This window comes from Tinamus guttatus, unplaced genomic scaffold (genome assembly GCF_059628265.1).
Source record: "Tinamus guttatus ecotype Peru unplaced genomic scaffold, ASM5962826v1 Tinamus_guttatus_pri_ptg000052l, whole genome shotgun sequence".
NCBI lineage: Eukaryota > Metazoa > Chordata > Aves > Tinamiformes > Tinamidae > Tinamus > Tinamus guttatus.
Window position 1 is genome coordinate 7,144,183 of NW_028288586.1, and position 13,657 is coordinate 7,157,839.

General features: G+C 37.7%; 1 protein-coding gene across 1 annotated transcript; it reads right to left on the reverse strand.

Annotated features, from left to right (window-relative positions):
• Positions 1-5,056: 5,056 nt before the first annotated feature.
• LYAR (Ly1 antibody reactive) lies at positions 5,057-13,374 on the reverse strand. Its single transcript, XM_088539991.1, has 9 exons — positions 13,337-13,374; positions 13,064-13,235; positions 11,959-12,073; positions 9,215-9,322; positions 9,003-9,086; positions 6,776-7,127; positions 6,397-6,504; positions 5,835-5,920; positions 5,057-5,520 (listed from the first exon to the last, which is right to left on the reverse strand). Exons 2-9 carry the CDS (start codon positions 13,183-13,185, stop codon positions 5,386-5,388), a joined length of 1,110 nt encoding a protein of 369 aa, XP_088396117.1. The 5' UTR covers positions 13,186-13,235; positions 13,337-13,374; the 3' UTR covers positions 5,057-5,385.
• Positions 13,375-13,657: the final 283 nt, after the last annotated feature.

A 13,657-nucleotide genomic window follows, 5' to 3' on the forward strand; every position in this document is an offset into this window, starting at 1 on the left:
AAAAAGGATATGACTGAGAAAGGATTCTGCTCCGTGGATCTGCAGTTTTGCAAAGAAGAAAAAAGCCAATCTAAGCAAAAAGACATTCCAGCAGTTTGTGAGAATGTAAAAGCAGGAGGATACAGGTGCAAGAGCAACTGTATCCTAGTAAGTGCAAAGCAAAGTTACTACTACAATTTCCTCTGGTCCAGGTGAAATTCAATAGAAAATAACACTTCCTGTAAAAGTACTAAGGGGAAACATAATATGCTTTTCTTGGCCGACAGAGCAGAAAAGAAACTTAGAGGACTTATTCCTGCTCTTTCTTGAAAGCTAGACTGTGAGAAGAAAGGGATGAAGGTTGAATATATTGATTGAGATATCTGGTAACCTGTGAATACGGCTCAATGTATAGAACAATATGCCTTTTTTGCTTATCTTACACTAAACGTTTAATATTTGCTCTCTTATTTCCTTAATAAGGGTGAGAGTTACAGCTTAAAAAGTTTCCGAATGAATAACATATTGGGTCTCGGTATCTTTTGGTCATCAGCGCTGCTTGTGTCGGGGTCTGACTCCGCTGCACTGAAGTAACTGGGCTATAGCACCAGGTGGGAGGATCGTTTTTCTCTGGGAGAGAGAAGAATGAGCTGCTGTAATGCACCACGGCAGCGGAGGCTGAGAACACAAACGAGCAGCCATCCTTTGAAGCCTTTTTCTTTTCAGGATTTCACTCCCTGTTTAAATGCATATGCTATACCTATTAAGAAAGCCACTGTTTTCAAACTATTTTCTAATTTATAATACTTATTGCTTCCCCCATCACACAGTCAATTTCCAATGAACTGTTTTAGAAAGGAAAATTTCAGCAATAAGGAGTATTTTTTTTAATGCAGATATCTTATGCTGTGTATAAAATTAGCACGAACGTTCTGGAGCGTTCTGTAACGTTGTGTTATAATCTGATGGTTTCTCAACAGTTTATTACTATACATAATACACATTAAAATGTAATTGTTCTTACTACAAAATGATGAAAGTTCAACATGTAGTTTCTGGAAAAAGAGGTAACAATAATTAAATCAGAATCATAGAATGCTTAAGGTTGGAAGGGACCTCTAGAGGTCACCTAGTCCAACCCCCCTGCATGCACAGGGTCACCAAAAACATGTGATAATAATTATAAAATGTGATAAATATGTGATAAAATCATTTATGTGATAAATAATTATATAAAAAAATAGAGTTTTTCAGTTTGTCATAAGTGCTAAATGAAAATTTATACAAACATTCTCATTCATTTTTCAGGACCTTGGTCCGTGTTACATTAAAGAAATTTCCTGTAGTTACAACACTAAGTGAATGCTGTTAAAAAAATTACTAAAATTAATTTTGTGTTCACGTTTCACTTAATTTCATACAGTACAAGTTTAAATGGATGTTTAAATAGTTAGAAAACTTAAGGCATTACACATTTTAATACTAAAGCACTTAAGTAAAAAATATCCAGTTCTTGTCAGTATAATAAATACTTGCATTTTTACAAACTAAATTAAAATAATAGCTTTAATGTTATAAATTCATGCATTTAAATTAGAAAATGCCCAAAGTAGAAAAAAAAAGGCCAAAGTTTGGAGGGCTCTCTTCTCAGAATGCAAAATGGCAGCTACACAACAGTAATTCTGAATATTACTGCTGGTTTCTGGAGAGAAAATCACAACAAAAGATGAGTGTCTTTTAGCCACATGATTCTGCCACGCTGCCGTGGCAGTACCAAATGCATAAACATAGTACAGTAAAATAGAAACAAATCTTGGAAAAGGTCAAGGTGCTCTAAAACCATCTGGTCTAAATAACTTCAGGAGGTTCAGGCTGCAAGTCTTCAGCTTTTTGGTTTGTTCTATGTTCCAACACCAACACTTAGGTTTAAATTTAACACTGATATTATCCGAAGTGCACAGAAAGTCTGTGTATCCAAAGAAAAAGTGTGTTAGATCTGGGAAGATACCGGAGTAGAAAGTGCAGGAATGTTATGGGAGAGCTGAAAACAAAGTTACCTGAAGAATATGGGAAGTTTGGCCACTTTGTGTAAATAGTCAAATATGATGAATTAAGATATCGCACACTGAAAATCCTTCATAGATAGCAGTTTTCTGTTTTTAAAATTTGCCAAAATATTGTAATATCTGAGGTACAAGTGCTTACAATCACAGAACCAGACCTCCCCCAAAAATCCCATTATTGATTTAATAATGGGATGAAGTCGCATCCTCTTGTGCTACATTTTGCTGGTTCTCCTCAGGTCCACAGTTCAACTACAGTGTAACTTGGCTGTGATTTTAATGGCTTTACGATGAAATGCTGCAGGAAACGAAGGCAGTTGTTCACGCGCTAAAACCTTCCCGTGGCTGCAGAAGCCCAGTACAATGGCATGCTGCTAAAGGAAACTCTGCTGTACTGGCTCTTCTGTCAGAGGAAGTGTTAAAATGAAGGCCTGCTTAGTTTTCTGTCATGACAGTCCTTTTACAGATCCTCTACTTGGCCTGTACTGGGAGAGGAGCTCAGCAGTGTGCGGGATGACACTTGCCAGCTTTCCTGTCCAGCTGATTTCACTGCCAAGAACCTGAATTGCAGGTGATGAACTTCTGGCTCATCATGTAGCCACTGCAAGATTTCTTTAAAAGGTCAAATACAGAAGTTGTCAGTTAAATTTCCAAGGGCATCAACCACAGAGCCTGCCATCATAGACGCAGATGATGGAAAAAAGGAGGGATGGCACCAGCATATGCAAACCCTCTGTTACTGTGAGAGGTAGATACTCCTTCTGCAACTGCAGCCATGTACGGATGTCAGTCCTGTTATTTTGGAAGGTGATAGACCCAACTGTCACTCAAAGGAGAATTTAAGAGCTGCTCAGTCAAATTAATCACCTGAGCTTGAAGCTGGGGTGAAATAAGAATGTTTAATGAACTTACGGAGTGAAGTTGAAGCAGCTGCACCAAATTACCATTGTAAATTGCATCCTGCTGTGCTTATATCCTATATGCTTGAATAATCATATTAAACATATGCTATTTCAATGCAATCAGAAGTCCACTCATAAATAGATACTGCTGGCCTCTCGCATTTCCAAAATCTTAAGATTGTACTAAGAATGCTTAAAAGCGCTTTTCCTGCTAGAAAGCATGGGATATGCAGTGTTATAATTAGTGGCATTGACTTCTCTTGCTTATCGCATACTTCCAGGATCAGTTAGGAGGAAAAATACACTGACTTACAATGTACTGAAAAACACTAATGCTCTCCCTGAACAGTAAATTTTTCTCCTAAGCTGTGAACTTGCAACAAACTACAACTAGTTGTGATTTTTTTTAATATAAAATGCCTTTAGCAGTTTGGGGAAAAAAAAAAAAAAAAAACAGATACAGCTGCATTCATGAGTAGGTCAAGACCAATGTAGGTCAATACAGGGAAAAAACAAATGTGCAGGTAACAGTGCAGGAGTTCCCAAACTGCAGTATGGCCAAAGCCCAGCACGGAGAGGCCTGGTCAGAGGTGACTCGAGCTGTGGGACCAACGCTCGCAGCCAGGCAGCTGGGGACAGCGGTGGCCCCCAGGCACCAAGACAGACCCGGCTGTGGGCCTGGCACTCAAGCAAGGGCAGGACAGAGACTTCAGCTCTTAATCTGGCAATCTGGGGTAGGGGGAGTAGGTTGGAGGCAGCCACCGTTGTAGCAGCAGAAAAGAGGACAGGGAGCAGCTGTCGTCACGGCAGATGATGTTCTAGCTTCTTATAAAGCAGAGCAAACGGATAATGAACAATACAGGGGACTGGCATAACTTGGAATGAATAATAATGAAAAAAATTTTAAAAATGAAATTCTATCATTACTGTAACACCCATTTAAGACCTTAATGTAACATAGTTGTTGCAAAACAAATACAGTGGAAAAAACAGCAGAGCTGTATTCATTTTAATTTTACTGACAAAACCATACTTTTATATGTTCCTTACTAAATTAAAAAAATCTTTGACATTTGTTAAAACAACTTTCAGAAGTTTCTCTGTGAACATAAATACATTTTAATCACTTGATTTGACATCACAAGGTTTAATCATATAAAGTGACAACAACCACTTGGTGAAAATATTTTAATTAGATGGTTTTGATTGCAATTTTTATTATGAACAAGACAAAAATATATATTAAGAGACTGAACCTGCTGTATCTGATAGTTAAAGTTTTTGCATTTATACTTTTAATATATGCAATATTTCTATAAATTCAGATATTTTAACCAGAGAGATTTTATAAGAGAATACCAATGTAGTTTCTGGGAACCACGATGCAGTTTTCCCTATCACCACAGCATCTACTTGCAAAAATTTTCACTGGGTTTCAATCACTATTAGGAGATCAATTCATGGTATAAAACCTCCCCTCCTTGGAAGGATTCTATGTTTGGTTAAAAACTGCTAAATTCAAGTAACTTTATCCACACAACTGTTTGCTACCTATTTATACGCTTCTGTGTTTTCTGTGTTTGTTTTATTCTTTTGTTTATAATTGTTTTTGTGACTGCAATATAATGGTCTCCTCCACAGTGCAATTTGTGGATTTAATGAATGGATAGTCTTGTATATAATCATGAAAACACCTGGCAAGATTTATGGTATTTAAAGATGGTGTTTTAAAGCCATTTGTTTAGCCTGTCAATTTTTAGTCCATGTGACATCACTTACCAAATTCAACTGCATTACTAATTAAAACCTTAAAGTAGCTTTACATATACAGTTAGCTCCATTGCTAGGGAAATTTTCATTGAATGGCCAAAATTACATACATGAACTTGACAGACAGATTTAATAATCTATTTTACAGTATAAATTTAACAGGTTATATAAGCCTGCATATACAAGCTACAGTGCATAAACGGGACGTCAGTGATGCCATCTCTAATAACATAAACATAGTAACATAAAACACTTATTTCATGGTGAGTTTTTAACCGTGAAAATCGCATCTGCTCTTACAATAGTTTCTGCAAAAAATGCCACACAACCCAAGCTTTAATAAACATTCTTACCTATAAATTATATCCATCAGTGGAAGAACTTTAATACAGTTGGCAGCAATTATTTTCACTGCCTCTTAAAAGTTGTATAAAAAAATAGACATTTTCCATAAAATCAAAAAATATCTGAAAACAGATATGCAGCACTTCCCAAATATTCTGTGATACTTTTTTTTAAAAAGAGGAGGAATCCAGGAAAGTTAAATTCTGCTCTCACATACACAAACAATTTAAATTGAGACCAGTGAACATAGTGTTTGCATACCTGACAGAAGAATTTGACTCAGTCTGCAAGTCTAAAATATGAAAGCTACAAAAGGTAGAAAACCCTTATTTCAGAAGCTTAACTTTGTCCTTTAAAACTTTAAATTTGGGATTGTTACTGACTTTCTTATTAAATATGACTAGAATATCCTCTTCTGATTTATGAGGTTCGCCAGCTACTGCGTAATACTGAGCTATAACCTGCAAATACAAATAAAAAGGTACAGTTTAGAATCAACAAAGATGCTTCCATTTTAGGCAACAATACATTCATTTCACTGAATTAAAACTATCAAGGAATCTACTATGCAATTAATGCACAAGGAACTTGTACTGAATTCCCTCTAAATTCCAGTGAGCACTGAACATGCCCTGTTGCCATACTATCAACTGCTGTTCTGTTAAATAATAGTCATTTTTTGTTATATATGAAAGGATTTTACAAAGATATGTATTGGGGAAAAAAAAAAAGACAAAATTAAAACCAGCGTAGGTTAAAAAAAGTAATACTTTACCTTTTTTCTTAACTTTTTGATCGAAATTTCGTTGTCTGGAGCCTGTTTCAGAACAGCTTTGATGGTTCCCTTCCAGTTAAATTTGCCTATAACATAAGTAGGCACATAACAGCATTAATAATATTTGGTATTTCCAGGTCTTCTTCTCTAGCGGGAACTAACTTTCAGCCTACTAATTTTAGGAGCAAATCAGCTACCAGGAGAGTTTATTGCTGTCTTGCTGACCTTACACCAGCGGAACGTTTCCAGCCTAAAGGCAGGTCGGCTCTTTCTGAAAATCACTAACAGGGCAGCCATTAACCTCACTAACTTCCCCAAGGAGGCTCAGGCCTGCAAAGGTAGCCAGCATAGCAGAAGCAACACAAGAGGGAAGTAATTCAGCAACCAGCATAGCCACAGCGTAGAATGGAGCAAATATGTATATGTTATGGCTGTGGCAGAATTTACTGCATGGCCTGCTGTAAAAACTGTGTACTTATATACTGCTTTAGGCTTTTTGCCAAATAATAATGACATAATTTGATAGGTCTATTAACTCTCCAAAATCCCCCTTTAAGAATACCTTTATCTGTTCCTGCACCTTCTTCACTGGCATTGGTGTCTTCTTCTGTTCCCACGTCTCCTGAAGCATTTTCATTTTTCATTTTCTTTGTTGTGAGATGAGGTTCCTCTGTCAATGAAAGAGTGTAAAAATAAACACACTAAAAAAAAGGAGAAAAATCCAGATGTGACTTTAAAAGTTCCTGTTCTTGTAATAGGTTGTTTGCTAAAAGGTTCAGATTTTGTAAAAGGAAAGGACTGTGTAACCATAGTGCTCAAAAAAGGCCTGTGTAATTTACGTATTACTTAAAAAATAATCTATTGTAGCTTACTGAGCTTTAAAGACATTGCAAAAATTTCTATTGAAAACAAACAATAAGCATAATGTTTAAGAAAAATACCTTCTGCGTGTTTACGTTTGCGTTTCTTTACATTTGTTTCTTCTTCCATTTCACTTTGATGACCATTTCCATTTATTTCAAATTCATTCCCCATACTTTCCTTTCCTTTTTTTGACTTTTTATTCTTATTCTTTTTTGCTTCTGAGCTTGCTAGTTGGTTTTCTAATTTCAGTTCTTTTTTCTCCTTCTTTTTGTTCTTTTGTCTCTCTTCTTTCCTTTCTCTTTTATTTTTTTTCTTCTCAATTTTGTCATCTGTAATTCCATTTTCTTCTCCATTTGTTTTTTTCCCACTTTCTGCAGACTGGCTTTCTTCATTTGGTTGTGGCTTGTCTTGTTTTTTATCACTTGAATTCTTTTGTTAAAAAGACAGGTTATTACAATTTTTACAGGTCTTTTAGACTACTACTTTTCTCTACTATGTCATTCAGGAATAATATTAACATCCCCAATTGAAGCAAATAGGTTACACAAAGTAACACCACGTATGTGGGAAACAGCAATACATATTATGGCTGAGGAGTCTTCTAACTTAACAGCCTAAGTTATACATCACAAGAGAAATGTTATTTTAAAACAGATATAATTTTTTGCTACATTTAAATTTTGTTTCTCACTGTAGCACAATGCATCTTACATTATATATCAATACATTAAAAAAATTCGTTAGACATTTAACTCTGCAATTCACATTGTGTTTAAACATCCCATCAGAATTTCCAGGAACAAAAGATTTAGGTGAGTACCAAAAAGTAAGAATAAGGTGAGACAGAACATTAAGTACTTTCTAAACTACAATGCTGTAGTTAGCAGGCAAAGACACCCCTCTGAATGACTTCAGAATACAAGCAATAGGGCATGTGCAGATTAAAGAAATGTCTATTTTTTTAAATAAGGATTTGCTAAATACAGCTAAAGAAGAGACCTTTTTTTTGTGATTTATGCAGACAAAAATATAGTGTATCAAAGCAGCCATTCTCATATATACCGCATCCAAGCAACAATCTTAGTTTTGCTCTGCAATTTTCTGCTTTGGGATATGGCTGGTATTGGGTAATGTCTGGTACTTCTAATTGTACTTTTCTTACAAGTTATATTTGAATTTTTAAATTTGAATGTTAATGTGGCTGTTCGGAAAGAGAATATTTGGTTATTTAAGCAACTTAATACTAACATTTTTCATGTCAGTATTCTCGAATTAAATTACATTTAAAAATTGTGCTTTTCAGTATATACAACACTTCAAACCACGTATTACAAAGCATTTATATACTCTTAAGAGTGGATTGAAAATTTTCTGAGCAAGTTGATATATATTGAATATTGGAGCCTATGGGAAATTTAAATCATTTAACTGTGTTTAAATAATTGTTCAGATTCAAGATTTATTAAAAGAAGTCAGTTCAAATTGAGAATTGGCTGTTTATGGCTTTATTGAGTTTGTAGCAACCCCATATTAATATTATAACGATATATTAAATTTGAAACTCAGTGCAATTAGCAAGGGATGTGTGCCTAAGCCAGGCCTCTTCCTCAAGGGACACTGGGGGACGAGAGGCAGTGTCTTTACATCGACAGAGAGGGAAGCAGTAATAGATCTAATAAAATAATAAAAACAAACCTAAGAAAACTTACCAAGATAATTCTGAAATAGCAAGGAAGTAGGTGCCAAGAAAGAGGTCAGCATAAATCCAGAATTTGGACACAGAAGTGGGAAGTATTTACACCACAAACTGGAGAACCTCATCTCTTTCCACTAACACTATAAAAGTTTGGCTAAATTAGGTGCTGTTAATTATCTCCTCTGATATATGTTAATTTGAGGCAAATAAAGTTTGCAAATAGGTTGTTCTATTCCATCTTAGTGTGTGGTAAAAGAGTGGAACCAAAGATTAACAACAGCACTATTATTTTTGTCCTTTCCCTATGTACTACTAGCATAGAATGAAGTTAAATTAGCTTTTTGATTAGCACAATCTTGTCACTGTGTCGATGCCTAATCATAACCTGCTCGTATGAACAGCTACTGCAACACAATACGCTCCACAATTTTGTAGTTTAGTCTAGGTATATTACACTATAACAATGAAACATCTAATAATGAAAAACAGTCCACTGTAACAACAAGAGACAATGTTTTTGCTAACAAATTGAAAAGCAGACTAAAAGGGTCTTAAGCATTTCTGACTGCATTCTTTTTATAAGATCTTGTACCTCTAACCTCACTTACATTTCTGGTTGCTTCAGAAAAAATATCCCACACTTGGTCTTGCAAGGTGCTGTCAGTGATTCTCAAGCTGTTCTTCATCCAATTCTGTGCAGGGAAAAAAAAAAGGCAAAAACAAGCAGTTTGTACAGTACATTAATGAGTATGACACTTGCTAAGAAAGTCTATTTTTAAGTTCACTGCATGGATCACTACAAATCTCTCTTAAAACATACCTGAAATTTTACTTTTTTTCTTGGAATATTGTCAAAGACACGCATTTGCTCTAAAATATTCCGCACTTTAGGGCTAATGTTTGGCTTCCTCATTACTTCATGAATTTTCTGAATAAAGAAAAAAAAATTAATCAGGGAAGATGCAGGTCAAAGAATATATGCAAGGTATGCAAGTCAGAAGCACCTGGGACAGAAATCACCTAGTACCCAAAGAGCGTATACCCTGCTGAAAGCGTACAATAAGCATAAGGAAAATACTCATCTTTAGCTTTATCATAAGAGCCCATAAGTTTCAAAGTTACCTGTACAAATATTTGCAAATATACTAAATGAAGGCAAGACAACTGCTCACCAATGCTTTCTGATATATAACCTTGTAACCTAGGTAAAAACATTTTTAACACCTAACAGTAATTTCAACAAATAGGGAAAATTTGTATTGTTAAAAGGGACAGTACTATTAACAGGAAAAGACACTGTCAACTGACTGGCAGATTTCCAAAGGTAATTGTGAAAAGCAAGCTCTCTTTGAGATCATTGTTTGAAATACCCTTCTTTACAGAGTCCTGCCAGCTTCATCTGCCATTAATGCCCCTCCAGACAGTCAGGCACATGCTGTTTGTGCCAGAACAACAGAAGAGGCCGGTCAGGCCTTGTGATGGAGATACTTAAATCACCACTGCTGCTGGGGGGAATAAAAACAGTTCACGTACTCTGAGCTTCCCCTGTCTTAAAAATGCAGCTACTGGACACTGGAGAGCCTTCCTGTAATTCTGATAGTCTGCTACTGGAAGAGTTCATCTAAACGCCAGGCTACCTAGACAAGGATGCTTTGTAATAATCTCTCATCTAGCTGTGCAGAAGGCTAAAAACTCATTCAAATGGCATCCATATCAGAGAACTTGCAGTCTCAGCAACGACACTGATCTTGTTGACTTTAGTGGCATCATTCATATGCCCTGGCTGTGCACGTAACTCAGTACTCCAGTTGATTGTGTTCTTAGTTTAGAGCAGATAGTTCTGCTGGAGATACTAAATGCAGTCAAATGCACTATTAAACAGCACAGACAATGGCATTTCCAAAGTTATATCTACTTACTAGCAACACTACACATGTACCTAATACATTGTTCCCTTTGTAGTTCACCCTAAGACCTGAAAAGATCACCAAAATCTTCCCTTGCCTTTTCAAGCATTTCTCCTTACAAAGCTTGGGGAGTTTGTTTTTACCTCCTTTTTATATCATGTGACAAATATTTCTTCCAGAAAAAGAACTAAGTGTCAGCTCCAGCCTCCCAAAAAGCAGAGCTGACATGCACTGGCCTACTCCTATAAAGTTCAGGGCCTGCTCCATTTGCAGTGTCGTCACTACAAAAGCGAGGCCAGGACAACAGAGCTTTATTGCTAGAATGTCAGGACTTCCTACTTATTTTCTGACATTATTTTTTAAGATTAAACATACATGTTTTGTCCAGTATGCTTTAAGAAGGAGATAGCCTTAAGAAGCATCATGTGAGACCTTATCTGAATTCTAGAAGGTAGTAACCGTCATAAAAACAGGTTCTGAGAGGCTGTGAAATTTTGCCAGGCGCAGCAGAAGAAACTACAATGAATAAGTTCATTAAATAAATACAATCTCCTTCAAAAATATCAGTAGTGCTTTTGTAAAGAGGCGCCCTGACAAATTTGTTTTCTGAAAAGACAACAAATCTGTGAATAAAGGTAATCTAGCTAATTATATCTAAGGTGGGAGGGGCAGCTAAAGACATATTGGAGATTTCCTTCCCAAAATCTTTTAAGGAAACTAAGCAGCCATAAAAGAGTAGGCTCCTGCATGGAATAAATAGTTAAAGGGTAGGACAGAAAAAGCGGGAGAAAATAGTCCTTCCAGTGAAGATTTCTTGCAGTCTATACTGTCCAAAAAATTTACAAAAGATCAAAAAAAGACAGTGGAAAACTTTTCCTGATGATATGAAGTTATTTGGGATGAGGACTGCGCGGAGTTTCAGAGAGATCTGATGAGAATGAATGACTTGGGAATAGAAAGGTGAATTAAATTATACAAAAATCCATGTAAGGTGACATGCATAGGAAAAATAATCCTAAATTCACATCCAAAATTTCAGGATTGAAGTTGACAAGCGGTGCTTAGAAGCAAGACATTGGGCAAATTACACAAAAACGTCAACACCATGATCGGCAGTAAAAAAACTGAAGATGAAATGCCAGAGATCATTAGGAAAGGAACAGAGAAGGATAAAGACCATTATGACAAGGTAAACCCATCCATAGCTTGAAAATTATGTTCTGGTAACTTCATCTCAAAAGGGGTACAAGAGAACTGATAAAACTTCAGAAAGGGGCACAGATGACCAAAGATATAATTTATATCTGACAAGTAAGTGAGCAGCATAGGACTTCTGAGCCTAGAACAGAGATGATGGGGTAGGGCAGGAGGGATGTGAGACAGAGGTTGACAAAAGCAAACATGCCAGAAAGAGGCTGGACAATGACAAATGCCTCTTTTTAATGCAAGACATTAAATGGAACTAGTAGGAGGAAGATTCAAAACAAATACAACGTATGTTTTTTACCAGGATGAGTAGACAGTTAAAGAATTGCCAAAGGAATGTTATGAATATTGGGAAAAATGGATTTTTGGTTTGATGTGGTAAAGCCTCTCAAGTGTTTAATAATTAGCATTAATAGTTATTTGCTAAACCTGTGTATGCTACAAATGTTACCTGAATCCACTCCTGCTGTTTAGCATCTCCTTTGTTAGTTTTGGCTTCAAAATCTTTACCGCCGTATTTCTGGTCTTCACTTATGCACTTCACATGGTCCTTGTAATCATCACCCCTGCACACAAGAGATTTTTTTAACAGTACTTCACCAAAATGTTTAATTCCCCTCCAACTCTGCAGCATTAAGGTAATCAGTAAACTGAAGTTATGGGTGACATCATGCACGATTAAGCCTCAATGCTGTCAGCACACTTACATGAGTAAAGTCAACATGTCCGAAGCGTGCGCTTACAAACCTGCTGCATTTCTGCCACGCTAAAGCCTTCAGTGGAAATTTCTGATCTGCAAGAGGAGATCTGCGTCTCCAGAAAATTGACCATTTTACTTCTGAATCTTTAACTTTTGCATGTTGGTACGTGTAATATTTGCTTATCTTTAAATAAGATAATAGTGTATATTTGTGTTTTGTTGCTTGCATTAACAGAAACATTTTAAAATTACACAGACTAAAAAATGCTTGTAAAAGCCTAATTCTGAAATACACATACTTAGAACTGTAATAGTACAGTTAGAATATTTTCTGACCCATGTGCAAGTGCTTCCAAAAAAAACCATAGCACAGATCCTAATCTTTCTTAAATGAATTACTGAAGTTATCAGTTCTTTTTCAGGAAAATCTCACTTTCTTACAGAAATTAATTTGTACATGCCCATTCTGAAAGGCAAGTGACAGCACTGCTTTCCTTTGAGTTTGGAGCAGCCAACACCATGTTTAGACCATTGAACACTACTTTCAACCTCACCCTATGCAGCAGTAGAATAAACAGCAGTTGCTATGTCCAGATACCATTAGGAAAGACCCTAAAAGCTTCTTTTCACTTCAGTTCTACAATAGTAACTGCTAATTTTGCTGCACACCTTTCGCCAAATGCAGGAAAACCCCAGAAGCTCTGCTCAGACTTGGATGATTAACCTTGAAATCATACAAATAAATACAAGTACTTTCAAATTCAAATCAGGGTTAACCAAAAATTGACAAGTTTTATCCAAATTCACCACTCGAAAAGTTTATCCCGCGACAACCACTATTTCCCCGTTTACCCACCAGAAATCCTTGCCGCAGTCCATGCAGGAAAGGCACTGGCAGTTTCTGCAGATGTTCACATGTTTTTCCACCTGCGCTTTCTTCACCGACTCCCCACACGCGTTGCACGTGAAAACCACCATTTTACCGGGCGGCCCGCGGCGAAGACGGTGCGAGATCCCTCCTCGCAGTCCTAGGAACACGCGCAAGAGACGCTCGCTTCAAACCGGCCCGTCCTGGGCCCCCAGACCTCCCCGCTCGGCCCGCGCCGCCCGCCTCGGCGCCGCTCCTCACCCGCGCCGCTCCCGCCGCCTCCAACCGCCGCCTCCAACCGCCGCCTCCAACCGCCGCCCTGCGCCTGCGCCGCGCCCGGAAGCGGAAGCGGAAGGAGGGGCGGCGGAAGCGCCGCGCCGAGCGGAGAGGGAGGCTGGCGCCGGCGCCGGACGAGGATGGAGCAGGGAGGCGGCTGGAGCCGGTGAGCGCCAAAGCGGAGCGGGCCGGGTCGAACCGAGCCGGGACGGGGCCAGCCGGCTCCTTCCCCCCGCCCAATCCAGCCGCCTCTCGGAGCCGCTGGCGGCTCTGCGGGTTCCCCCTTGCTCCGGTCCGGCCCGCGGC